Source organism: Chionomys nivalis, chromosome 2 (assembly GCF_950005125.1).
Source record: "Chionomys nivalis chromosome 2, mChiNiv1.1, whole genome shotgun sequence".
NCBI lineage: Eukaryota > Metazoa > Chordata > Mammalia > Rodentia > Cricetidae > Chionomys > Chionomys nivalis.
The window spans coordinates 117,716,558-117,743,744 of record NC_080087.1 but is presented as its reverse complement, the minus strand read 5'-3'; the positions used below and the strand labels follow the sequence as shown (position 1 = coordinate 117,743,744).

Genomic DNA, 27,187 nt, shown 5'->3' with positions numbered 1-27,187 from the left:
CAGAAGGAGAGACTCAGCTGCATATGCACCATGGCACATGCACCCCAAAACTACCCTACATAATATACATGATAATTAGGAATATTGATGATATAGATATGACATAAATATGAAGATTGCTCATATAATTAATGAACTTATTTATATGTCTAGGAAATCATGGATCGGATCTACAAAAACGTCATGAATAAAGTGAATGAAATGAGTAGTTTCCAACGAAACTTGTTTATTTTGGCCTATAATTATAAGATGGAACAGATTGCCAAAGGGTGCAGTACTCCACTGTGTGACCGGTGAGTAAAGCCAGTTCTTTGTGTTCATGCCAGTTACCTTCAGCAGGCCAGGGAATTGAGGCCTACGCACCATGGTTGCGGTGGCTCAGGCCTGAGACCCCTGTGGCTGGGGGCTGCCGAGGTGATTCAGTGTTTTGCAGAAAGGGTGGGTGGTGGGAGCATGCGAGAGCTGGACAACAGCGCTGCCTTCTGGCCTCTTAAAAAAGTCCAAGGCCAGCCTGTGCTTCATAGCAAGTTCCAGGCCATTTTGAGCTGTGTACTAAGAAATTCATTTGAAAAGTCAAAGGGACTATAACAATCCTTCCTGCATAAGAACTGAAAAATTTTTAGTTATCATTTTGCTGTGTTTAATAGTACTTAGATTTTTAATGATGTAAGTTTCAAAACACTACTTTAAAATTTATTTGGATATGCATATTGGTGAAAATTATCAGCTTTTATTTTTAAAGCTTTAAAAGATTGTCCCCCATCCTTCATCTCTGTTTTTGTACTATTAATAAAGAGTACCAAATAGTTTGAAAGTTTTAAAGTGAAAATAAGATTTTTTCCTTTTGAGTGTTTGACTGTGTAACAGCCATGGCTGTCCTGGAACTTCATTGTAGACCAGACTGGCCTTGAACTCACAGAGATTCGCCCGCCGCTGCCTCCCAAGTGCTGGGAGTAAAAGCATGCACCACCACTGTTCAACTATATGTTTAATTTTTTTATGAGAATATAAGCATAGTTTTCAGATGCTTTACAGTATTGTTTTTGTTTTAGACTTTTTATCTATTTTAGGAAGATGTAGAGTCTAATAAATTTTTTTCTTTTTGATGATAGAGTCTCCTTTCTGAGGGCTAAGGTTAAGAGACTGGATAGCTCAGTTTTAAAGCATAAGACTTAAGGTGTATGCCACCACATCCAGCCTTAATACAACTAATAAAATGATTGCCATGTAGTCTTCATCCTTTTGAAAATGTTTAACAAACTTCAGTTTCCAGAGCTTAGGAGCTAACCCTAGGGTGTGCGTCTCGGTAAGCAAGCAGCACCACTAAGCCACTCCCAGCCTTGCTCCTCGCTTTTTACTTGAGTTATAAGCAGTCTTTTTGCTAGTGTTTTTCAGAAGCACATCAAATAAATATTTGAAATACTTTTTTTTAAAATTGCTTCCAGATGATTTGCATATTTTTAAAGCTATAATATAAACACCTCAAAGTTTGTATTAGATAGATTTTTTAGACAGATTTTTAAAAGAGATTTCTGTACATAAAACTGGCATTAATTTCTAATGAATAGATACAAGCAGAAAGTTAATTTGCTTCTAATAAATTATTTGAAGATGTGGCATATAATATGCATTTATGATAGCAAATTCTCTGTTCATTAAAAAGGAAATCTATTACTATAAACAGTTAAGTATACCAATTTTATATCTGTCTATTACATGAAAAATAACTGAGGAAATGACATTTTCTTTGCTGGTGTACCTCTGATATTTAAGACAGAGTGACTCAGGCTAATCTGAACTGGCTGTATCACTTCGATTACATTACTTAATCTCAAAAGCTCCATTTAACAGAGAGGTTAGAGATTTGGAAAACTACGTTCTGCTGGCTTAGTTACTTTTCTATTGATGCAAAGAGTCACCATGACTAAGGCAGTTTATAGAAGAAAGCATTTAATTGGGGTCTTGCTTACAGTTTTAGAGGGTCTACTCCATGCCCATCATTGCAGAGAGCATGGCAGCAGGCAGGCAGGCACCCCGCTGGCCACTGGATCAGTAACTGAGAGCTTGCACCCTAAGCCAAGGAGCCAACTAGGAATGGCGCTGGTCTTTGTGACGTTAAAGCCTAGTCATTGTGTCGCCCCTTTTCCAGAAGGAGCACACCTACTAATCCTTTCTGATTTGAAACAGTTGGAAACCAAACACTCAAGTATATGAGCCTGTGTTGCCCATTTTTATTCAAACTACCACTCTGCTTTAAAAGTCTTGGAATTTTCTATTGGTACTTTTAGCTTTGTTTTCCGGAATGTTCGAAGGCTACTGGGTGGAAATATTCGCCTTTTGTTGTGTGGTGGTGCTCCACTTTCTGCAACGACACAACGATTCATGAATATCTGTTTCTGCTGTCCCGTTGGTCAGGGGTATGGACTCACGGAATCAACAGGGGCTGGAACGATTACAGAAGGTGGGTGCTGTCATCTGAGATGTCCCCTGGGTGCCTATCAGAGGCTGGGGTATAGTGTAGCCCTCCCAATTTGTTATGAATTATTTTTTAAAAATACACGAGTAATCAAGGTTTTGAATAATAGAATTGTGATTAACTCGGATACTGTAATTGTTGATAGATATTTTTAGGATGTATTGGATTAAGTGGTAGTTAATTCATCTACAAGAACTTTTTGTATTATATATTGTCATATGATATTAAAAACTGAATATTCTGGGAAAGACGTTTTGCAAGAAACATTGTTTTGTACTTTTATTTTATCCCAGCAATTACAGACTAGTGTTTTTTGTTTTTTTTTTTTAAAAACTAGTCATTTAGGTACCAAAGCTCAGATTTATTTCTGGTGTTTTAATGATCTTTGATGAAGAATCACAGTGTACTAATAATTCATCATTCTGGGGTTGTGCTACAAGATCTTGGGAGTTTTCTTTTGGCTTTCAGCTGTAACTGTAGAATCTTAAGTATGGTATGATTGTTGAAGATGATGTGAGAGATGCCACAGCCTTGAAATAGTGATACGGGGAAAGATGGGAAGAGACTGTCAGCATTGCAATGCTGTAAGATCTAGCAAGGAAGTAGATAGGTGTAAGCTGCTGTGCTCCTCTGTCCTGTAAGATAGGACGCCCAGCTTAGGATGTGGGCAGCCATTTACATGTGTGAGGACGTGTGATAGGCAGAGATTCCAGGGATGTAGAGCAGGTGTGCCTGATTCCATATGACTCTTCAGTTGCTAATGTAGACTCCAGACGATTTGAAACTGAGAGAAGGCTATGCCCATGTACCTGGGTGTGTTTTACTTCCTGAAGGCCTCTCTTTCTGTAACTCTTTTGCTTAAAATCTGTTTGAAAAGTCTTAATAAGCCCCAAACTCTGCATAACAAGTAAAATCAGTTTCAGTAATAATTCAGATCTTTAAAAAGTGTCCCTGGGCTGAGAAGAGCATGTGTCCTGTGGCTCACTTTCTGTTGGTAAGGATTCTCTTGGGGATGAGGCTGGCTATCCAAGGCTTAGGAAAAATCATCATTTTAAATCACTTAGGAAAAGGAAGCAATTGGTTAACCACAGTTCTCAAATACCTTTTCTCCCTTTGCCTCGTAGTGTGGGACTACAATACCGGCAGAGTGGGAGCACCATTAGTTTGCTGTGAAATCAAATTAAAGAACTGGGAGGAAGGTAAAACTTATTTTAGTCACAGAACATTAACTTTTATAAGATTGAAATAGAAATGTACTCTAGTTCCTTTTGTTGCATATTTTAGAATGTAAAATTTTAAGCATTCATTTTGTTGATTACCTGTGTTTATACAGAACTGAGCAGATGTACTTAATTTGCATGCTTCAGAATTGATTTTTAAGAATAGAATTTTTTGTTTTTTACTTACTGTATATGTGTGTGTGTTCGTATGTGTGGAGGCTAGAGTTCAGTCTTGGATGTCATTCCTCAGAGGCCATGTCTACCTTGTTTTCTGAAACTGTGGGTTAGGCTAGGCTGGCTGGCCAGTGAGCCCTAGGAATCTGTCTCTGTCTCCTGAGTGCTGAGATGTTAATCCTGTGCACCATGCACGACTTTTTAATATGATTTTTGGCAGTTGACCTTATGTCTTCTTACACAGCAAACTCTTTACTGACTGAGTAGTCTCCCCTAGTCTATTGGTTACCATTTTATTACCCAAGTTACCTAAAGTGAAAATGATAGCAGAAATTTGAGCAATGTGCTACATGAATAGTGTTATAAGTTAGGAGGGCCAACAAGATGGCTCATCAGGTAAAGGCACTTATCTCTGATCCTCAGTACCCGAGGTCAATCTCTAGAACCCACATGGTTGTAAAACCGAATTAACTGACCTTTATATATATGCTGTGGTTTATGTGTACATGCATATGCATGCTTGCACACACACACACACATACATACAACACATACACCAGGGCTGAGATGGGAAGGGAGAAGAATAAATGTAATAAAAGAGTAGTCATAATTTCACTTAGTAGAAGAAAAAAAAATCACATTTATTCCATATGGATTATCATAATTTTCCTTTTCCCCGAGGGCTTCAAGCGAAGATTTTTTTTTTTTAAGGAAAAAAATTGTACTTTAATTCTATAAAAATTCATTGTTTATTTTATTTAAAATAAAAACCACTGTAGAGATATTTGTGTCATATCAAAGCATATGGATGGATTATTTGTGGTCTATCGGGACATACCTCTCCTTTCTAAAGATTCTAAGACTGATAACATCTGTTTTTTGCATACGTTAGAAATAGTCAATAAAATTTGAACTCAGTCAATCTAAAATTATCCGAAAGAACAAGCTTCTAAGTATATATTAGTGTGATTTTTATGAAGGGATTTGTTCTATTATTTAATATTTGGCAATTCTTTTATAATTTTTCTAGCATGATATGTGGACCAAGTAGAAACTTTGTAATTATTTTACATAATAGGTGAAGGATGCTGGAATTTAGAATATTCAGTTTTTTGAAATAGTAGCTTAAAAAGTGTGGATGCTCATTATTGAATGATTGAAAGTTTGGTGCTAGCTTATTGATAATGTTAAGCCACGGTATCTGCTTAATTTATCCTGGGACTCTAATTGGTTAGAATAAGATCTATACTTAGAAACTAATAGTTTTGAATTTTTATGTAATACCTATATGGTTTATTTGTGCTTTTCAGGTGGCTATTTTAATACTGATAAACCACATCCCAGAGGTGAAATTCTTATTGGTGGCCAAAATGTGACAATGGGGTACTACAAAAATGAAGCAAAAACACAAACTGATTTCTTTGAAGATGAAAATGGGCAGCGGTGGCTCTGCACTGGAGATATTGGAGAGTTTGACCCTGATGGCTGTCTGAAGATTATTGGTGAGCCATTGAGTTCTTTGTTTCTTTGTCTGTCTGTCTTTCTTTCTCTCTCTCTCTCTCTCTCTCTTTTTTTCCTCCCTCCCTCCCTCCCTCCCTCCCTCCCTCCCTCCCTCCCTCCCTCCCTCCCTCCCTCCCTCCTTCCCTCCCTCATTATCTTTTATTATATGTATGACTGTTTTGCCTACATGTATGTATGTGCATTACATGTGTGCATGGTGTATTGATATTAGAAGAAGATATTAAATCCTCTGGAACTGAAGTTACAGATGGTTGTAAGTCACCATGTGGGCACTGGGAAATTGAACCCATGTCCTCTAAGTACATGATGTTAAAAGCTGAGCCATCTCTTCAGCCCCTGAATCCTATCTTGAAAGTAAGTGCTTCCGAAATGCCTTTTACAGAGAGGTGCCTGTGTTTAGAGAGACTGTTTAACAGTGAAAGAGCTTATCTCTGTAATAATAAGGGCTCTTATCCCCAAAATACAACATATTAAAGAGGGACCAAGTGTTCTTAAAGCTTGACACATTATGGATAAGGCTGTAAAAGCTGTTCGACCATAGATTTGTAATCATTGTTAGTTAACCTTAGTCATTCTCCATGGTTTGTGTCGATGTTGATATCACCAAAGTCCAACATAGTGCACTAAGGCGTTTTATTGGACTTACAGGAAGTTGTGACTAAGGAGTGGGTGAATGGGCGAAAGATTGCGCATCGAAGCAGGAACGACTCAAAGTCAAGTGACATCAGCAAAAGTCCACCCCAGCATGAGTGAAGTGGGAACTCATGAGCTTCCTGCATGACTTTGCTGGCAGACTGATAAGTTGAAGAGGTCTCTTCTTGGCAGCTCAGTTCGTCTGAGCCTCTCTGGGCAGCTTGGATTATCTGAGAGTATCTCTTAGTAGCCTTTACTGCTTACATAAGCCTGAGAAGGGAGGGGTCTAGTGCATCAGGGACTTCCTAGAGACCACTGGTTCTCAACCTTCCTAATGCTGCGACCCTTTAATATAGTTCCTCATGTTTGATGACCCCCACCATAAAATTATTTCCTTGCTACTTCATAACTATAATTTTGCCACAGTGTAAATATCTCTATTTTCTGAAGGTCCTAGGCAGTCTCTTTGAAAGGGTCCTCTGACTCCCAGCAGAGGTCGCGACCCGCAGGTTGAGAACTGCAGTCCCAGAGCCTTTGCATAGGTTTGTGCAGAGATGAGATAGGCATACGTAAGCCTTCTTCATAACGTCTGAGTGTTGAGGCTCTTCCCTGCAGATGGAAAGCCATTGGTTTCTTGTGGGAAATTGCTGCACCATACCTCACCATAACTGGAAGGCTTCCTTTCCACGAGCTCTGCATCCCTGCTTCATGTACCGCTAAGAGACATGTGTCTCAACATCTTTTTCTCTTTCTACGTTTGCAGGCCAGGCCTGTGCCTTCTGCCACCCTCTCATGAGGATTCTCTTTCTGCCTCTCTGTACCCCTCCAAACATTTTTACTTCCATCATGTATTTGGGGAAACCTTGTTATTCTAAAAAGCCTTGAATGGCCGCTGGAAGTTCAGTTCAGGGTGTTTCTTTTCACAGCCATCATGCACCTCCCTGTCTCGTTGGGATTGTTTCCCCCTCATTTATGCTCCAGTGACTTCATGGAATGGCCCTTGCCAGTGCAGTTCCACCAGAATACTTTCAACTCTTATCAACAAAACTCATCTCAGTCCCTACTTGCAGGAACCCCTTCCAAATCCACAGATGCTGTGCTGTGTGGATGCTGTTTTGTGTCACTCTGCCCTGGGTAGTATGCGTTTGCCCATTGTCTCGCACAGCTGCCTTACCTGCTGGGTCCTAGTGACTGCCAGGAACATATCTGCTCAGTAGAATATATTGAAGCCGTGAGGATGATGTCCTTTAAGTAAAATTTTCCTCTAAAGGATTTATTTAGTTATAGAAAATTAGGGTCTGATTTTATTATATAATCTCAACTTTAGGGCATCCATCAATGCTTAATTGATCAAAATTTTAAATAACTTGGTGACAGTATCTATATGTGCTTAAGATGTTAACTGTTGTTCTCATTGTTTCTGCCTTTGTTCTGTGCAGATCGTAAAAAGGATCTGGTGAAACTACAGGCAGGAGAGTATGTTTCTCTTGGGAAAGTAGAGGCGGCGTTGAAGAACCTCCCACTGATAGATAACATTTGTGCATATGCAAACAGGTAAGCCGTGGAGTCTGCGCAGAGTGTATAGAGTTGGTGGACATACAGTGAGCAGTCACAACCCATATGGACTGTTGAGAGATCACTCAAACCGTTCTGACTTAATGGCCACCACCACCTCTTTCCAGCTAGTGAACTGGTACTTCTCTGCAGTGTTCTCCTTCATCTTCCTGTTGTGTGCTGCTTTACGTCTGTCTCTCTGTAAGTGTCCTGAGTGACAGAGTTTAGGAAAATAAATTCTCCTTCCTGCTGCCTCAGCACCTAGTTACCTGTGTGTCTGCACAGGGAAACTTTGCAGAACCAATCAGAGGCAAGGGGAATTAGCAGTGTCTTCCTACCGGCCTTCTTCCTGTCCTTCTGACCTGCAGTTTGAGCATGCTTACTGCTGGCCGTGGTAGCCACAACCTCACAGCCCCTGGAAGTTTAGAAGCCTAGAGCTGTATTGGGAAATGTGATGGAATCGGAGATGAGACCTGACTACATTTTCTGTAACAGAAGTTGCAGAAATGATAATGAAGTAGCAATTCTTCTCCAGTGATCCTGGTCGCTTATATATAAGTAAGTCGAGAAGCCTGTTGTAGCAGTTGACATAGTTATGGCTTCATGGGAAAATCACCTTAGAGGTAGACTTAGGGATGAGCGTCCAATGGAATAGTTGTCTTCTGAAATAATTGGGACAAGAAACGTTCTAGATTTTGGAGACGTGGATTCTTGTTTTGAGGCAGGGTCTCTCTACAAGTCCTGACAGTCTTGGAACTCACTGTGTAGTCCAAGCCACCATTAATCCCCCTGCCCCTGCCTCTGCCTCCTAAGTGCTGCTGGAATTAAAGGCGTGCACCACACTCCCATCCCAAAATGGTGGATTTTAAAAATATTTGTCTAGATTTGACTAGTTAGCACCCTGTACATGGCTCATCAGTGACTCTGCCCTTTAATCAGCCGTTTGCTTTTTTCAGCATTTTTCCAGAGCTGGTTTTTACTTATTTAAGAATCCCTCCAAACCTGCTGGTGGTGGCACACTAGAGAAACAGAGGCAGGTAGATGTCTGAGTTCCAGGCCAGCCTGCTTTATAAAGTGAGTTCCAGGATAGCCAGAGGTGTTAAAGAAAGAAACCAAAAACCAAACAACAACAACAAAAGGATAACTCCAGATGCTCCTTTCTTCATGATGCTGTTATTTCTTCAGGTTCAGGCTGGCCTTGAATTCATGGTAGTCCTGCCTTAACCTCTCTAGTGTGGGGTCTACCGCCTTTCTGCCCAGCAGGTATACTGTCTTACACCGTTTTTGTATTCCTCAAACAGACCTGTCTTTGTGCATACTAAGTTTCTTTGGTAATCAAATTCTTCATCTGAAGAAAATGAGTATCATTGCAGGACTTCCTTCCTCCCCTCCCCTCCCTTCCCCTCCTCTCCCCTTCTCCTCCTCCTCCTCCTCCTCCTCCTCCTCCTCCTCCTGCTCCTCCTCCTCTTCTTCTTCTTCTCTCTCTCTCTCTCTCTCTCTCTCTCTCTCTCTCTCTCTCTCTCTCTCTCTTTCTCTCTCTCTCTCTCCCTTCTCCTCCTCCTCCCTCCCCTCCCTCTTTTCTTTTGACAAGGCAGGGTTTCTCTGTATAGCCCTTGGTGTCCTGAACTCTATAGACCTGGTTGGCCTCAAACTCAGAGATCTGCCTGCTTCTTCCTCCCAAGTGTTAGGATAAAGGCTTGTGCCACCACACCTAGCACATCACAAGATTTTGTCTTGCTGCTGCAGTTCTTCAGAAACATAATTTATAGGTTTTACTTTTCTCATCTCGTTTCTAAGAATTTACTGATCATTTCAAAGAATTGAGAAAGAATGTAAATTCCTTTTAAAAATGTGTATATTACATTACCATTTCTGATTGTTAGGCACACAGAATTTATAAGGTTTGTTAGCAGTGAACTCTGCCAGAGCTCTCAGATGTGCTAAGTGGTAAGAGGCATTGCATAAGGTAGGTATGATGGTGGTTTTTATGTATGTTCATAGTTTTTCCAATAGTGAAGAGTTGGCTATAAAATGCCGTGGTAATTGGTTTCATTAGTAAGCACAGTGCATGCTGTTTTGTTCCTTTCTAAGTTACCCTTTCTGTGTGTTTTCAGTTACCACTCTTATGTAATTGGATTTGTTGTGCCAAATCAAAAGGAACTCACGGAGCTAGCTAGAACGAAAGGATTTAAAGGGACTTGGGAAGAACTGTGTAACAGCAGTGAAATGGAAAATGAAGTTCTTAAAGTGCTTTCTGAAGCTGCTACTTCAGGTGAGTATTCTGGTAAACTGATTCTTAGAACTGAGATGTGAAAAACTACATGCATTTATTTAACCTGTACATTATCAGGGCAAGAATGCAACCTTTTCTTCTTGGAAACCTTAAACCATTATTCAGGCTATTCTGCAGGACATTCAATTTTTTGCTCTACTAAACTGAATTTTTTTTTTCTTTTTTTCTTTTTGGTTTTTTTCAAGATGGGGTTTCTTTGTAGCCCTGGCTGTTCTGGAACTCACTCTGTAGTTTAGTCTGGCTTTGAACTCATAGAGATCTGCCTACCTCTGCCTCCCGAGCTGGGATTAAAGGCATACACCATCACTGCCTGACTCTAAACTGATTTTTTAAAAAATAAATTAAAAAATTTGTAATTTCTTGTAAAAATGTGTATATGGCTATGTAGTATGAAATTTATCAACATCTTAGTTGCTTTTTCTGTTGCTATAATAAAATGTCCTGCTAAAAGCCGCTGAAGGGAAAGTCTACTTTGGCTCCCAGTTGAGGGTACAGTCCACCGTGGTGGGGAGGTTATGGTGGCAGAAAGCTCAAGGGAACCAGGCACATTGCATCAGGGTCAGGAAGCAGAGAGGTGAGTGCTGGTCTTCAACTGGCTTTCATCCTTTTCATGCTGCGTGGGGAATGGTACCTCTCACAGTGGGCAAATCTTCTCACTTGAGTTAACCTAATCATGATAATCTCACATAGGCATTCTCCCATTTTCCAGGTGGCTCTAGGTCTTACTAAGTTGACAATATTAAGCACTGAACCATGAAGTGCCAACCTGGGATTTACAGTTCCTTGGCTGTTCTCATCCTGTTAGCCTTTGCCTTTTCTCTGCTGTTCTTCAGGGCACTGCTGTTTCCAGGGTGCAGTAGTCCTTGGTGAAAGGTCCCAGTATGTTATACTGGGATGTCCTGTAACCTCTTTTTGTATTTTAAAGTTTTGACTAGTTTATGTTAATGATATGTAATAACAGGTCTCATGACATTTTCATACCCGCATATGATGTATTTTGACTATCCCCTGTTATGTTGTCCTTAGTTCCTTCCTCTTCCCAGCTAGTTCCACTTCGACTTTCTCTGCATGGACGACTTACAGGAGCATGGACAAGGGGCATTTGAAGGAGCAGGGGCATCGCACTGGTGGCCACGCCACTGGAGAGTGGCTCCTGCTCCTGGCAAGTGTTCACAGCTGCCTGGAGGCCTCTGCTTTTCTTTCTGTCAAAGACTAATATTGTTTGTTCAGTAATAAACATCTGTGTCTAAGTGAACCAGGCACTAAATATAATACAAGCATTACATTTTACTTTTACCTGGATCTGTTAAATATGATTTTTTAAAAATTTAAATTTGCATTTTCCAAATGAGGTAATATTTTGATCCATTATTTCAATTTGATTATGTTTGGGAATTTATGGGCTTGAAATTAGTTTGTAACTTAAAACTTTGGATTAATTCTAAATTGATTTTATATATATATCCAGTACTAATGCTATTATTAATAGTCATTAAAACATATGCCATTATTAAGTAAGGTAGAATATGGAAACATTAGGGCTTGAATAGTGGTCTGGAGAGATGGTTCAGCAGTTGGTGCTTGCTGCTCTCTCTGGATGGTGGTCAGTTCACAGCTCTAGGGCACCTGACATGCTTTTCTGGTGTAGACACTTGACTTACGTGCACTCACATACAGACACACACCAATAAAAAAAATGGCCATATACCGTTTACTTACTTTTACATGTAACAAGTTCACTGCAGTGCAGTGAACATACCATACAACTGGCACTTTTAGTATGTATAATTGCATGGTTTTTATATTCAACAGCTTAGCACAGCCGTTACCATAGTCAATTTACATCACCCACCTCTACCCCTAGAAAAAAGTCCTTACCTATTAGCAGCCACTGTCCCTTAACCTTGAGGTTTCCTGTCCTCAGAAACCACTAATAGACATTATGTCTTTTCAGACTTGCCAGTTTGGGAATGTTTCCATAAGTGGACTCATAATACATGATTTGTAGATGATGTTTTAGCGTGTTTTCAAAGTCCACCTGTGTTGTAGCGTGTATCAGTCCTCAGTCTCTTTTACTGTCAGATAGTGTCTTATTGTGTGGATGGATATGGGCCACATTTGAGTGTTCATCATGGACATTTGCCTCTCATTTTTGACTGTTGAAAGTGGGGCTGATGATCATTCATGCCAGTGAGTGAAAGTAATGGATTCTAGGTTAACTTTTCATAATCCTTTTAAAGAGTAGACAGACTTTTTCTAAAACATTATTTCATCATTTTCTATATGGTTTGCCAAATTGGTACCTTTTAACCTCTGTTGTTTAAGAATCTCAGCTTCTCCACATCCCTGCCCTATTGATTGCTTTCTGATTCCAGGCACCTTTTGTGTTAATCTTATTATGGGCTGATTGCCATTTTTTATGTTTACTGATTATCTTTCAGACTTACTGGCCTATATATCTTCTTTGGCAGATGTTTTTTCAGAGTCTTTGTTCTCTCTGATTTGCTTGTTTTCGAGATAGAGTGTAGCCCATGCTGACCTTGAACTCACTTTGTAAGCCGATCTGTTGATGGATAGCTAGGCCAATCTCATATTTTTCTCTCTTTCTGGATTAGAGGTGCATAACACTATACCTGCCAGGTCCCACATCTTGACTGTTGTAATAGTGCAGCAGAAAACCTGGACCTGTGTCTCTGTGCTATGCTGAGTTATAATCATTTAGGTATATATTTTCCCAGGAGTAGTTTAGCCAGAAGATGTAGTTTTTTTACTACTTAGCATCTAGATTAATGTTCCATTGTGACACATTTGTACATACATTTCACTGTACATTGCTCCCCTCTCTTGTTCTTTTCCGATCCTAGTTCTTCGAAGTAATTTCCCCTCTGTTTTAATGTCATACATATCCTGTACCTTTTTCTTTCTCAACTTCAGGCTTTTTTCTCTCCCCTCACAGACCCCTTCTCACTTGCTTGTTCTACACACACACACACACACACACACACACACACACAGAAATTTAATTTAGGTTATGTATGTGAAGGCAACATGTAATGCTTGCCTTTCTGAGTCTAGCATATTTTGTTGGGCATAACAATCTCTAGTTCTATCCATTTTCCTGCAAATGTCTTAATTTCATTCTTTTTGTAGTGAAATTCCCCATTTTTCTTCCTCCTTGGTCCCAGCCCTGGTGGTGCACAAGCTAGTGTGGTGTATACCCCTGTCCAGTGAATCTGCTTGTACTCTTGTCTGTCTAGTTAATGCTCCATGCTACACTTTTCTAGCTCAGTAATGGGGTATATACCCACACAGAGGCAATTGTTTTAATGACAGAACTGCCTTCCATTTTATACCTATACCATTTATTTAAGTTATTCTCCTATAGATAAGTTAACTTGTTAAATGGTTTTTGCTGTTGTAATTCTCGTGTCTCAGAAACTTGCATGTTTGAGGTTGAGAAGTGAGACTGGTACGGATGGGTTGCCTGTTTGTTCTGGGTATTTGGGGGGTGTGCCTCGAAGAACTCTACTTTTTGCTGAGCACTTTGACGGCCTTCTTAATGTGTGTGGGTTCTTATTGTTGTGTTTTCTTTTGTTTTCATCATCTCAGCAAGTCTGGAAAAGTTTGAAATTCCAGTAAAAATTCGTTTGAGCCCTGACCCATGGACTCCTGAAACTGGTCTGGTGACGGATGCCTTCAAGTTGAAACGCAAAGAACTTAAGACACATTACCAGGCAGACATTGAGCGGATGTATGGGAGAAAATAATTAGTTTTGGCACCAGTTTGCTAAAGCGAGCTCAGATCAAATAGGAAAATACTTGAAATGTACGTCTCAGGCCGAGGCAAACTCCATTCCTCATATTAAACCCCAGCTGTTATTTCTCACCACGTCACCATTTTTAACTGACAGGATTAGTAAACTATTAAGACAGCAAACTTGTGTCTGTCTGTTTCTTCCCTCTCCTCCAGTTTGCTTTGGCATCTATGACTGTGTCAATAGGAGAATTTTTCTGAATCTTACTGAGGAAGCAGTGATTTTAAAACCTCAAGTTTTTAAACATGATTTATATGTTCTGTACAATTGTTCAGTTTGTAACTTTTTAAAGTTTGGATGTATAGAAGGATAAATAGGAAATATAAAAATTGGTTATTTGGGGGGCTTTTTTACTTATTGTATTTAAAAATAAAAGGGTATCAATGTGAAATTATGTAAATTTTAAATGCTTATGAATCAAGTCACTGTTGAACAAAAGATTTGTTGCTGTGTAATTATTGTCTTGTATGCATTTGAGAGAAATAAATATACTCAGACTTACGTTTTAAGAAATTGAGACTTTGCGGATACACACCTGAAACTGTTGGTTTTGTACACTGATTTTTTTCTACTGGGGGAACAGCAGGGTTGGCACTGCATGGAACGAAGCAGTAAGAGAGAGATGGAGCTCGGGGCAGTGCTGGCCCAGCATGTGCAGCGGCTGCTGGTCCTTCAGTCGCTGCCATCCGCATGCCCAGTGCTTGTCACGGCGCTCCTCAGGTCACAGCAGAATGGGCACACTCTGAACCACAGTGGAATCTGACAAATGAAGGGTAGAGCTGTGAGTGCTGGCGCTGGCCGCACACGGCTTTGAGCCCAGCACTTAGAGGCAGATGCAGGCAAGTCTGTTTGTCTGGTCTACACTGAGTGTTCCAGGTCAGCCACCGTCACACAGTGAGAGCCTTCCTCACAGGGGAGGAAGGAACCAGAATAAAGGATAGAAACTTGGCTGTTTATTTTTGTTGTGTGTGCACTTCTTTGCCTCAGTCATAGAAAATCATTCTGTTCAAACTCGCCTACTTCTTACCATCATATAGTTCTCATTTTAAAAATTAGAATTGTTTCAGTACTCGTGCGCATGCTCCAGAGAGTGAGTGCAGGAGGTAAAGAGATAGGTAGACGGATATTTCAGTGGTGGGAGCTTGTTGACTGACGTCACCTTTCCTAAGCACCGTAGCATCTCATACTAGAGCACGACAGTTGAGTGTGTCCATGTGCACTGCTTGCCTGTGTCATTTTAGCGAAGAGTCCCCATTGCTTCAGTTAGGATACACTCAACCTAGGGCTGTGTACTCATCAGACTGTCTTCCATGCCTTCATCTCTCCCCTCCCCACTTCTTGAGAGGGGCTTGCCATGTAGAACAGGATGGTTTGGCACTCAGGAATCCTCTTGCCTCTGCTTCAGAAGTGCTGGGGTTAAAGTAGTATACATCACCATACCCAGCCAGACAATTTTTCTTGATCTCAGTTACTTAAGGCATCAAAAGTTAAAAAAAGGATATCGAGAACAAAAAGCACCTGAACGCGGATCTTTATAGGTGAGGTTTACGTGTGTGTCAGCAGTAGGGTAGGACGCAATGGTGAGAGGAGCCAGAGCCTGGAGTTCCCTTCACATCATAAACTGCTTATTTGGAGACATCCCAGCCCAGGATTGAGTGTTTTTGTATATTGTGTTTTGGATGCTTTTTCTTTGTTGAAGTTTAGGTTATGTTTGAGAAAACGATCCAACTTCCCAAAGAAGGCAAAACGTGGAAAGAAGTAAATGGAGCTTCTCAATATTAGTGTTGGGAGCTGGTAATTATCCTGTGGTGGGTGAGGAGCGTTTGTGTCCGATGTCTTGCCTTCAGAATAATTGTGTTAAAATGATTTAAAAAGCGATTTGCCTTTATATGTATATGTGTGGAGGGGTATGTGTGTGAGTGCAGTTGACTGAAGAGGGCAGTGGGGGACGTGTAGCCCTCTGAAGCTGCAGTTACAGGCTCATGTGGGCGATTGGAACCACTCTCCAGCCCTCTGCTCTTAATGCTGAGCCATCTCTCCAGCCTATATTCAAAGGAATTTTTTACCTTTTTTTTTTTTTTTTTTTCCGAGACAGGGTTTCTCTGTAGCTTTGGAGCCTGTCCTGGAACTTGCTCTTGTAGACCAGGCTGGCCTCGAACTCAGAGATCCACCCGCCTCTGCCTCCCGAGTGCTGGGATTAAAGGTGTGCGCCACCACCGCCCGGCAAGGAATTTTTAAAATATAGATATGTGAGCTTCAGTGCTTTTGGAAAGACCTGATAATTATGACTTGAAATGTCAGATTAAGAGGTGTCTCATCAGGTCAGAGTAATGGCTGATTTCTTTGAACAGCGAATAAGATATCTAGTCGATCAAGTTCCCTTCCCTTCCTTGCGTGACTTAAGTTTAGGATTATGTTTAGTTCTAAGGTACCAGAGGGGAAGACTCATGCCACAGTAGAACATGATATGACCCATTTCTCTAGCCAATCAAGGTGACCTGAAAAAAATCCATCAATATTTTTTTTGTTTCAAGAAGAGAAATCTTTTAGATTTTTAAAAAAGACATGAGACCCTGTCCCCCAAACCCAGACTAACCAAATGAAACCCATGGGTTATTAATTGTCGTTTAGCTAGGACAAAAACTAAGGAATTTCAAAGAAAGCTCTGATTATATACACATGTGTAAGCATTGTGGTTCCTTGAGCCATTCTTTACTGTTTTCTAGAAATAAGCTAAATGTGGAATAATTGAACATCAATAAAATAACTGTCACTAGCACATGTCCTGGTGACCGCCTCTGCTTCATGCTCGGGAACTCAACCTGCCTGAGTGGTTTTGTTGTTTGTGTATGTGGTGGTGCAACCTTAGGTTTTGCTGACTCTACAGCAGAGCTGAAATTGGCACCTGATGCCTAAAACCGAGAGCTTGTGAATTCTCATCCACGTCTGCAGTGTTCCATAAAGTTTGTAATTCTTCGCCATTGCTTAAACATAGATGAATCCAGAACAGCAAGCTGGTAAAATGCTAAGCGTTTTACAGCCTTAAAGCACATTTCATGGAATACAACTTTTTTAAGACCTTTAGAAAAATATCTTCTGTGTGAGTTCCCTTTGTAGGAAGAGTGTGTCCGTGTGCAATGCTCTAAAGAGGAGCCGCTGTTAAACGCTGCATGCTGGACCGGGCTGAATGGCAGCCATGCGTCCTGCCTGCATCTGCTGCTTGTCTATTGTGAGCTGATTTCCAGTGTGTTCTTGGTTATTGCTGCTCAAGAAAGGATGCTTCCTAAACAGGTTCTCTAGGATGTCATGAAGCTTGAAGAGTAACGATATTGTAAGAGTTTCTGGTACACTGTGATGTTTTGCCTAAAGAAGGAAAACCCTTATAAAAGTCAAACTTTGGCATTTCTAAAGTGTTGGTTGAAAACGGAGTTTGCAGAATTTCTCTCTGTGGCCTAGCAAAATTGTGTTCTTAATATGCCCTAGCATTTTTGTGCTCTTAACTTCTCCCTAGTCCATCCTTAGTTCCTCCTTCATGCCTTCTGGGTTTGACTGCACAGTTAAAAGTACTGATAAGGACTGTAAATTTACCATTAAAATTTGTTGAGTAAAAAGAACGTCTATCTTTTTTCTCCAACTTTTAATCTCATGCTTAGCATAGAAAGAATGTATCAAGCCAAATATCTCAGAAGCTAATTCCACCTTACCAGTAATGTTTGTTTCTGGTAAGACGGGGTGAATGTAATTTGATAGTAACTTATGCTTTTTTTTTTTTTTTTTTTGGTTTTTCGAGCCAGGGTTTCTCTGTGGCTTTGGAGCCTGTCCTGGAACTAGCTCTGTAGACCAGGCTGGTCTCGAACTCACAGAGATCCGCCTGCCTCTGCCTCCCGAGTGCTGGGATTAAAGGCGTGCGCCACCACGCCCGGCGTAACTTATGCTTTTAACTTTTTTTTTTTTTTTTAAAAATTTTTATGTGTGTAGGTGCTTTTGCTGCATGTATGTATGTGTACCATACGGTGAGTACGGTGCTTGCTCACAGGCCATAGGGCGTTGGATATGCTGGAACTGGAGTTAGTAGATCACTGTGAGCCACTGTAAAGATGTTGAGAATTGAACCCAGGTCCTCTGGAAGAGCAGCCAGCTCTCTTAACAGTAGAACCATCTCTCCAGCCCCACCTTTACACTTCTTATAAAAGCATTTTTTGTTATCCTGTAGTAACCCAAGTAAAGTTTTTTCATGTATCTGGAAGCTTCAGTATGTTTTACTTGTTACTTACATCAACAAAACACTAGTGTTTCATTTTCAATAGCTCTGCTTAGAATATTAATTTAAAACATGATTACTACCACATCAAATTCGTATATGATTTTAGCATAAGGTAGTATTGTTGTACAACGATTCTTTAACATCTTTGCTTAAGAAATAGTCTATTTTTTAAAAAAGATTTATTTACTTATTGTGTGTACAGTATTCTGCATACATGCATGCAGGCCAGAAGAGGGCACCAGATCTCTTACAGATGGTTATAAGCTACCATGTGGTTGCTGGGAATTGAACTCAGGACCTTTAGACGAACAGGCAGTGCTCTTAACCACTGGAGCCATCTCTCCAGCCCTCAAAAAAAAATTTAAAACAGTATCGTTACCATGCCAAATTTGTATATGATTTTAACATAAGTTAATATTGTACCACAATTTTATGTTAGCTTTCCATTTTATTGCTCTGACAAAATACCTCTGAAAGTTAAGTTGAGGCAAAGTTTAGTTTGGCTCATGGTTTCAGAAGTGATGTGGTGGGGCTACATGAAATTACCCTGTGGTGATCAGGAAGGGAACATGGAAAGGGTTTCCCACACCATCAGGTAAATGCAGGCCTTGCATTCTCCCACTAAGCCCCAGGTCCTGAAGAGTTCTACCACCTTCCTGTAGTACCATCAACTGGAGTATGATCCTTCAAAACCTATGAGGGACATCTGAGACCCAAACAGTGATGGATGAAGACACACCATATTAAATCTCTATCTGTGTATCTGTATCTTAGTTTTAGTGATGTTTTCATTCTGATATATCACAAAAACATCCTATTTCAGATTACTTTCTAAAATATTTATAATTCTTTAGGAATTTCGTGCACTGGATTTTTATTACGTTCACCCTCTACTCTTCTCCACCCCTCCTAACACGCCCCCCTTCACTATTTCCTTCCACATGTAAACCAAGGGCCTGTCCATTCAGAATTACCTCAGTGAAACCTGTGCCTTAACATGATGTGTGGCCTCCAGAGATAGTGTATGGAGCTGGTGAGTGAGTTCATATATAGCATATGCGTCTCTTCATTCAGTGTTGTGTGAGATTTTCAGCTAGCCTTTCTCCATCTAGTGTTCTTACCTAGTGGCACCTTGGGAATCATACTGACTTTAGGACTCATTCAGAGGCAGTAGCTCCCATTGGCGATTCCTTTTCCTATCAGTCTTCAGTTACTTGTGAAGAAAGGGTTTTCTTCCCATGTGGGTTTTGTTATCAAATAAAAAGATCCCAGCTTGTAGACTTCCTCAAGGATGCTCTTCATAGAAACTTTCTAATATGACTCTGTGGGTGTTGCAAATGTGTAGGAACAGATTTTCTTTCTGGAGAGTTTCCTCAGCAAGAAGGAGACAGCCCACAGTTACAGCTTTCCACAGTACTTCACAGTTTCTTCTTCCTGTGAATTTTTTTCTATTAGCAAAGGGGAAGCTAAAGGGAAGATCTCCCCACACTGGCCATCTTTTCCAGTTTGGACTTGCCGTTCACTGACAATGTGTTACAGGGCATAGGTTTCTCTACTTTTTTTTTTTTCCACATTTTCAGGTTTTAGGGTTTTGTTGCTTGTAGGGACAGTGGAAAGAACACAATTACAGGAAGAAACATGGCAGCTTCAAAGGACTCTAGGTCAAGTTCATTGTATTACATTCTTACATAAAATATTTTTTAAAAGATGATCACTATGTCTATATACTAAGCTGAGCAAAATCTGAGCCAAGTTAGCAGGAAGAGGAAGGGAACGGACATGAAAGAAACAGAGTTACCTCAAGATATTCTCAATTTGTGGCTATTGTGAAGGCTGTAGCACAGGCACTGAGATAGAGAATAAATGGGACCTCATGAATCTGAAACACTTCTGTAAGGCAAAGGATATTGTCAATAAGACAAAACAGCAGCCTACAGAATGGGAAAAGATCTTCACCAATCTTACATCTGACAGAGGCTGATCTCCAAAATATATAAGGAACTCAAGAAACCAGATATCAAAAAACCAAACAAAAAATGGGGTACAGATTTAAACAGAGAATTCTCAGCAGAAGAATCTCAAATGGCTGAGATACACTTAAAGAATTGTTCAACATCTTTAGCCATCAGGGAAATGTAAATTAAAATGACTCGGAGATTCCATCTTACACCTAGTCAGAATGGCTAAGATCAAAAACACTAATGACAGCTCATGCTGGAGAAGATGTGGAGCAAACAGAACACTCCTCCACTGCTGGTGAGAGTGCAAACCTCTTTAAAAATCAATATGGTGGTTTCTCAGAAAATTGGGAATCAATCTCAATCTACCTCAAGACCAAGATGTAGTGGCATTTCAATTGTATTTTAATAAATAAAGACTTCCTGAAGATCTGAGAGTAAAACAGTCCCACTGGTCAGTCTTACACACCAGGTTATGGTAACACACACCTTTAATCCCAGTAGCCACACTAGTTGCCATAAAAATTGGGTGGTGCATGCCTTTAATCCCTGCCCTAGAGAGTTATGTAAGATGGGGTGAGGCAGCTATCAGACATGGTCTCATTCTGAGATTCTGGGAGGCAGGATCACCATTTTGGTCCGAGATTGAGGTAAGAGTCAATGACTGTTTTGCTTTTCAGATCTTCAGATTGAACCCTAATTTCTGACCCTGAGCTTTTATTAATTGTGCTTCACCCAGCTAAACCAATCTTGGGCGTATACCCACAGGATGTTCAATCATACTACAAGTACACCTTCTCAGCTATGTTCATAGCAGCATTATTTGTAATAGCCAGAACCCGAAAACAACCTAGATGCCCCTCAACTGAAGAATGGATACATTGGAATATTACTCAGTTGTTAAAAGCAATGACATCATGGAATTTGCAGTCAAATGAATGGAACTAGAAAAAGCATCCTGAGTGAGGTAATGAAGACCCCCGAAAGACAAACATGGTATGTACTTACTCATAAGTGGATATCAGCTGTAACATAAAGGATAACCATGTTACAATCCCAGAGAGACTAGGTAATGAGGAGGGCCCAAAGGGGATGCATGGATTTCCCTGGGAAGGGGAAATAGATCTCCTGGGCAGACTGGGGCCAGGAGGGGATGGCAACATGAGGGTGAATGGAAGGGGAGAGTAATGAAAAGGATGTCTTGATGGGGGGGGGGAGGTGATTTCAGGGTCAGGTAGCAACCTGATGCAAAGGAATCTCCCACGAATCTACAAGGATGACCTCAGCTAAGAGTCCTAGCAATAGTGGGTAGGTAGCCTGAACTGGCCATTTTCTATAATCAAATTGGTAACTATCCCAGTTGTCATTGGAGAGCCTTTGTTCAGTGACTGATGGAAACAGAATACACAGCTAAGCACTGATCCAAACCTGCTTAATCTTGTTGAGAGGGGGAAAGGATTGTTTGAGTCAGCAGGGTCAGGATCATCCTTAACGGAACCCACAGAAGCAACTGGTCTGCTCCTGGGAGCCCACAGACTATGAACCGATAGCTAGGAAGCCTGAAAGGGACAGGCCTAGGCTCTCTGCATGTATGATGGCTGTGTGGCTTGGTCTACTTGTGAAACTCTTGGCAGTGGGAGCAGGTTTAGTCCCTAATGTTTTGGCTAGCTTTTGGGAACCTATTCCTCGTACTGGGTCTTCTTGCCCAGCCTTAATACAAGGGGAGGAGTTTAGTCCTACCTCAAGTTCAGAAAGGGGCTGAATAGAGGTGGAGGAAGGGTGAATTGGGAAGGTAGGTCAGAGGGGAAGTGGGGGAGGATATGTGAGGGGGGAGGGAAAGCTGTGGTCAGGATGTAAAAATAAAAAAACTTAATTAATAAATTTTAAAAAGGAAGATAACAGGCCGTGCCTTGGATCCTATTCCAGTCATCCATCAGATATTTGTTGGCTTTAGAGAGGAACTCTTAACAAAAGTGGCCTACAAGTTTCTGTCAGGTAACCTAGGCAACAGTGATTGTAACCACCAACAGAAGTGTTACCTTCAGCAAGCTAGTGGGAGGCTGATCACATTTTACTCAACCGAGTGGCCCCCAAATTTATCTATTTTTAAGCCAACTAAGGAAATGTGGTTTGGCTTGCATGCAGTGGCATCCAGGTTGATTCTAGGGCCTTTCAGAGAATGAGGCATTTCCTTGGTAGCAGTCCCCACTTCCTTTGCTGGCCCAGTCTTGTGGATCCCAGATGTAAGCGTTCTGTGTGTGTTTGTGGAATCTGACTCAAAGGCCTCACCTCTGTTTCTTGACTCCATTCTTCATGAGAGTGTGGGTGGCTTCTGGCCCCATCACTCTAAGGAGGCAGCTCTCAGATGGGGCCCCCGGGACACTACGTCAGCAGATCCAAGGTTTGAAGATGGCCTCTGTGCCCTTGAGTCAGCTCTGCTCCTGAGCACGGCTTTTCTTTGGGAGGCCTCCCTTGCTTTCTCCTGAACATGGCTTGGCTCTTCTCCAGCAGTTCCCATGCTGCTTGTCCTCCTCTGGCCGTCCATCAAAACTTGGAACCCAGTCTCAGCCACAAGCTGTCCTTTCATCACAACAAGCTTGGTCTCCTTGCTTTCTGCTTCAGTATAAGGAATGAAGCCTCAAGTCTAGCCAGGAGCTTTGCTGGTTTCATGATGTACCGGTGCTCAGGAGCCAACCAGGCACCAAGACCTGGGTGTGACATCTTGGCCTTCCTCAGACAGTTTCCTCCTTCCACACCTCTCTGGTCTCGTCTGTCAACAGATACCTTGACCTTTAGGGTAGCCTCCCCACTGGCCCTTCTGTGTTCAATTTTTTTTTTATACTTCTCAGACTTTTTCCCACACTACTGCCAGGGTGACCTTTCCAAAAACATAAATTGAATTATGCCTTATAAAAAATAATCTCACTGAGATATAATTCACCCACTTACAGCTTAAAGTTCATGCCTAACATTAGGAGATGTGTGCAAACAGTCCGACATCTAATTTTAACATTTCCCCGTACTCATTAGCAACCGTTTCCTGCCCTCTTTCCTCATCCCTAGAGATTTCTGATTTACTTTTTCTGGATTTACTTATTCCGGATATTTAATACACATATGTAATATGTAGTCATTTATGATTGGCTTCCTCCTTGAAAGGCGTTTTCAAACATTTTGTGTCTGTGCATATGCGCATATCTTCAAATTCTGGCAACATATAGAGGCTCCAAGGCAGCTCCTGAGGGGAGCTTCCCCCCTCCCACCATGTGGGGACTGGCTTTACTCCCTGAGCTACCTTGCCTGCCCAGCAAGTCTTCTTTGTTTCTTTCTGTTTTGAAAATATGACTTTATCTTCAAACTTTATTTTTAGTGGGAATTTTTAGTTTTTCCTTTTTGGTTAGCACACAAAGTATTAGGTTTCATCGTCACATTTTAACATATGTATATATTATATACTTAAAATATATTATCAGTATATATCAATTTCACATAATTATGTGCTTCATTATGACATTTTAACGCATGTACATAATGTATTCACATCATATTTTCCCCCATTGCTCTCTCAGCTCATTCTTGTTCCCACTAAGCCCCTTCTTTCCAATATGCATTGTTCCTAGTCATGCCCAAACTACCTCACTATCTCGCTCTCTAGTTGGTTCTCTCCAGATCATGCCCGTCTCCACTTTAATGATATATACATTCCACTACTCTCCCTTGTTCTCCTCTCCCTGTAGGCCTCTTTCTACCCATCATGGTCCCTTTCTTTCTTTTATCTCTCCCTCCCTCCCTCCCTCCCTCCCTCCCTCCCTCCCTCCCTCCCTCCCTCCTTCCCTCCCTCCCTCTCCCTCCGTCTCCCTCTCTCTCTCTCTCTCTCTCTCACACACACACACACACACACAAACACATTTATCTATTGGTGAATGTCTGTAGGAGAAAAAGCAGGCACGACCTGGTGGCCAGCCTACCTAGCACACTGGGCTTCAAAATAAGAAGCGTGGCACGCTGTGCTCCTGAGTATTCCCAGAAGCCAGAACATTATTATTCCACATAGAGACACTGGTGGTGTTAGCACATGCTGTGCAGTCCGAGGTAATCGATCACAGTCAATAGGCTTCCACTAGGTAAGTAGTTGTTTACATGCAATAAAGCGGATGCTGTTCCCTGAAACCATCCAGAGTGGTTCATCTCTGCACCCTTTACCAACTCATGGGTATGGCCATCTTATTAGGGGACACCCCGGTATTGTTGGCAGATGTCGAGGCTGGTTCCATATCTTGGATGTTGTTCTAAACCATGGCTGCAGTGAACATGGATGTGCAGGCACTTCTGAAAGCTGACTTAGAACCCTTCAGGTAGATACCCAAGAATGGTATAGCAGCCTCCACAGGATGTACACCTTCCACTGAGATCTGAGAAAGGATGCTTTTAAGATGTCATGGCTCTTGAAATGTCAAGATGGCAAGAGATCTGGGGACAGTCCTTTCTCATCACTCTTCCCTGGTGACTTCTCTAAGCTGGTAGCAAAACTTCTCAGAACCACTTTACCTTGAAGGGGTTTACTGTGCCATGATTCGTGAAGGATGCTTCAAAGTTTAGGGTGGAACAAGACAATTGCTCCCAGTGAGCTACATTTGTCTCCTTCCAAGTTTCCCAAAACATGCTTGGGTCAGGATGGTGCTTTTTTTTTTTTAATTCTCGTTTCAGTTGAAGGGAGGAAAGGAGAGGCTCAGCTTACATTTTGATCTAATTAAGTTAGAGCCCTCTGAGGCAGATGCAGGGACCAGACAGGAAGTCTATGGAGGTGTGTCAATGCAGCAGTGTGCTCCTGACCTTGTGTGAGAAGCATGGGGCTCTGCAGCCTAGAGCAATCAGGTTAGCGGCAGATCCTGGAGTTCTCTGCTCCGTGGGAAACAGAATCCTTACTGCTGGTGAGTTTACTTTCCCATAAGCCTCATGAGTCCATACGCTGTTGAAAAATCAGCTCCCACCAGCAAAATTCCGCTCAGCTGCTGGTGTGGTCTTTGGGAAAGACATGCCATTTTGTTATTCATATTTGTGACATCTTCTAACTGAAATAACCGCAAGGCACTGTTTTTATCAAATGTGACAAAATACTCGAGGGAAGCAACTTCAGTGGATTGAAGGTCTGTTTGGGCTCATGTTGACAGAGGTTTCAACCATCCTGTGTGTCCTCCCCGCCTCATTGCTTTTGGCCTGAGGCAAGTCCTGTCATGGTGGCCCAAGGCCATGGTGGAGGAGGCTGTTTACCTCCTGGTGAGAGAGGCAGAGACGTGCAGAGAGGAAGAGGCCGAGGACAAGACATACACTACCAGAAGAAGCAGCCGCTCATGAGACTTCAGAAACAGGAGGGGAAACAAAAGCAAGTTCACAAAGTCCTCAAAGCCAACAGACTCTGTGTGAGCCTGACGAAGACTGTCCCTCAAAAAACAAAACAAAATAGGCTGGACATAGCGGCACACCTTTAATGCCAGCACTCAGGAGGCAAAGGCAGGTGGAGCTCTGTGGGTTCAGTGCCTGCCTGGCCTACATAGCAAGTGCCCGTGAGTCAACGATAATCTTTTAAGAAGAAGAGCATGTACCCTTCAAAGGTACATCCCAGTGATCCACTTCCTCCATTCAGGCTCCACCTTCCTCACTTCCCCATCAAAACCTGTAGTGATCAATTATAAAATCCATCAATTAGGTTGGTCAGCACCTTCATGATCCAATGACTTCTTGAAAACACAACCCCTGAACCCTGCAATAGGGACCAAGACTTTAGCATATGAGCCTTTGGAGTCGGGATGGGGTGATAGAGTCATTCTTCTAGAGAGATGAAAATGTACCTCACACAAAAATATGGGCATTAAAGTTTGCATCATTGTTATTCAAAATAGCCCCAGAGTAAAGACAGTTCAAATGCCTAGCAAGTATCCAGACTATTTTATTTTTTGATAGGTAAACAAAATGCAGTATATCCATACAAAGAGATATCTCTTAGCCAATAAGAAAATTAGACACTTACATATGCCACAACACTGATGAACTTTGAAAACCCAACTAAGCAAGACCACACTCCAGTCAGATTGGATATCATTAAGAATGGCAATGGCCAAAATAATGCTGGCAAGAATATGGGGAAAGAGGGAGCAAAAGTATAGACTGGATCACCCACTGTGGAAATCAACGTGTATTTTTCAAAAACTAAAAACAAATGCTATATGTTCCAACCATACCGTTCTTGGGTATATATTAGAAGGGTTCTAAGTCAGCTTTTAGAAGTGCCTGCACATCCATGTTCACTGCAGCCAAGATATAGAACAACATCCAAGATGTGGAACCAGCCTAGACATCTGCCAACAGTACCCAGGTGTCCCCTGAGAAGACGGCGATACCCATGGGTTGGTAAAGGACTGTGGCCTCAAGATGCTTTGCATTGCATCACACCTGCTCTCACCACCTCTTCCTTCTCTTCCTTCACTCAAGTCCTCAAACAAGAATAGTGACCTGAAGATGTGGGTGCAAGGGATATAGGGAGAAACAGAGTCAGCGGTGGCGGAGGCAGCACACACTAGGTAGTGCCCACAGAAGGAAGCTTCTGCTCAAGCCTGCAAATGCTCTGGACTGTAAACCCTGATGCAGAGATGCCTGACTTCAGGCTGTGGAGGGGACTGTTATTCCCATCTCTCATGGGGTTAGAGTTCAAAGGACCTCAATTTCCTTACCTTGCTTTTAGAAACAGCCCACCCCAGGAACAAGAGGCCCAGCCTCTGAAGAAAAGCCTCAAGTGCTCTCATTAGAAGTCCAACAAACAAAGCCGGATATATACCAGTGGTAAAAATGGATCCCGGGAGAGAGCATGGGCAGTGCAGTTACTTCCTCTGGGGCGTATATTATGACTCAAGTGCAAAAATGGATGAAATGAGTCCCCCAAGTCCCTACTGAGATATGCTTGGGTCCACAGCTGCATGGAGACCTGACTTCATGCGGAAGTGTGAAGAGGCCCTTTATTCTTCTCCAGACTGCCCAACTGCTGCCAGCTCAACCTTCCACGGAAGCCTTTCACCACACCCTTCACTTCTCACAAACCTCCATGGCGTCCCATCGCCTTAGCAGCACGCCTAAAACTCCATTGCGTAATATTCGAGGCTCTAAAGAAAAGATTTCATTTTATGTGTGAGTGCCTGTGCACATGCATGCAGCACTCTCAGAGGCCAGAAGAGAAGGTTGGATGCCCTGGGAATGGAGCTACAAATGGTTGTGAGAACCGTTGGTT

The 27,187-nt window shown here is 41.7% G+C and overlaps 1 protein-coding gene across 1 annotated transcript in view; it reads left to right on the top strand.

The window, feature by feature from the left end:
* Nucleotides 1-17,244, top strand: part of Acsl3 (acyl-CoA synthetase long chain family member 3) — a 52,663-nt gene extending 35,419 nt beyond the window's left edge. Inside the window, exons 9-15 of the mRNA XM_057757898.1 lie at nt 154-293; nt 2,289-2,461; nt 3,601-3,675; nt 5,181-5,372; nt 7,464-7,578; nt 9,693-9,850; nt 13,481-17,244. Of these exons, the coding sequence (XP_057613881.1) occupies nt 154-293; nt 2,289-2,461; nt 3,601-3,675; nt 5,181-5,372; nt 7,464-7,578; nt 9,693-9,850; nt 13,481-13,638 (1,011 nt within the window). The 3' untranslated portion in view covers nt 13,639-17,244. The remainder of the gene's footprint in view (nt 1-153; nt 294-2,288; nt 2,462-3,600; nt 3,676-5,180; nt 5,373-7,463; nt 7,579-9,692; nt 9,851-13,480) is intronic.
* The last annotated feature ends 9,943 nt before the right edge of the window (nt 17,245-27,187 follow it).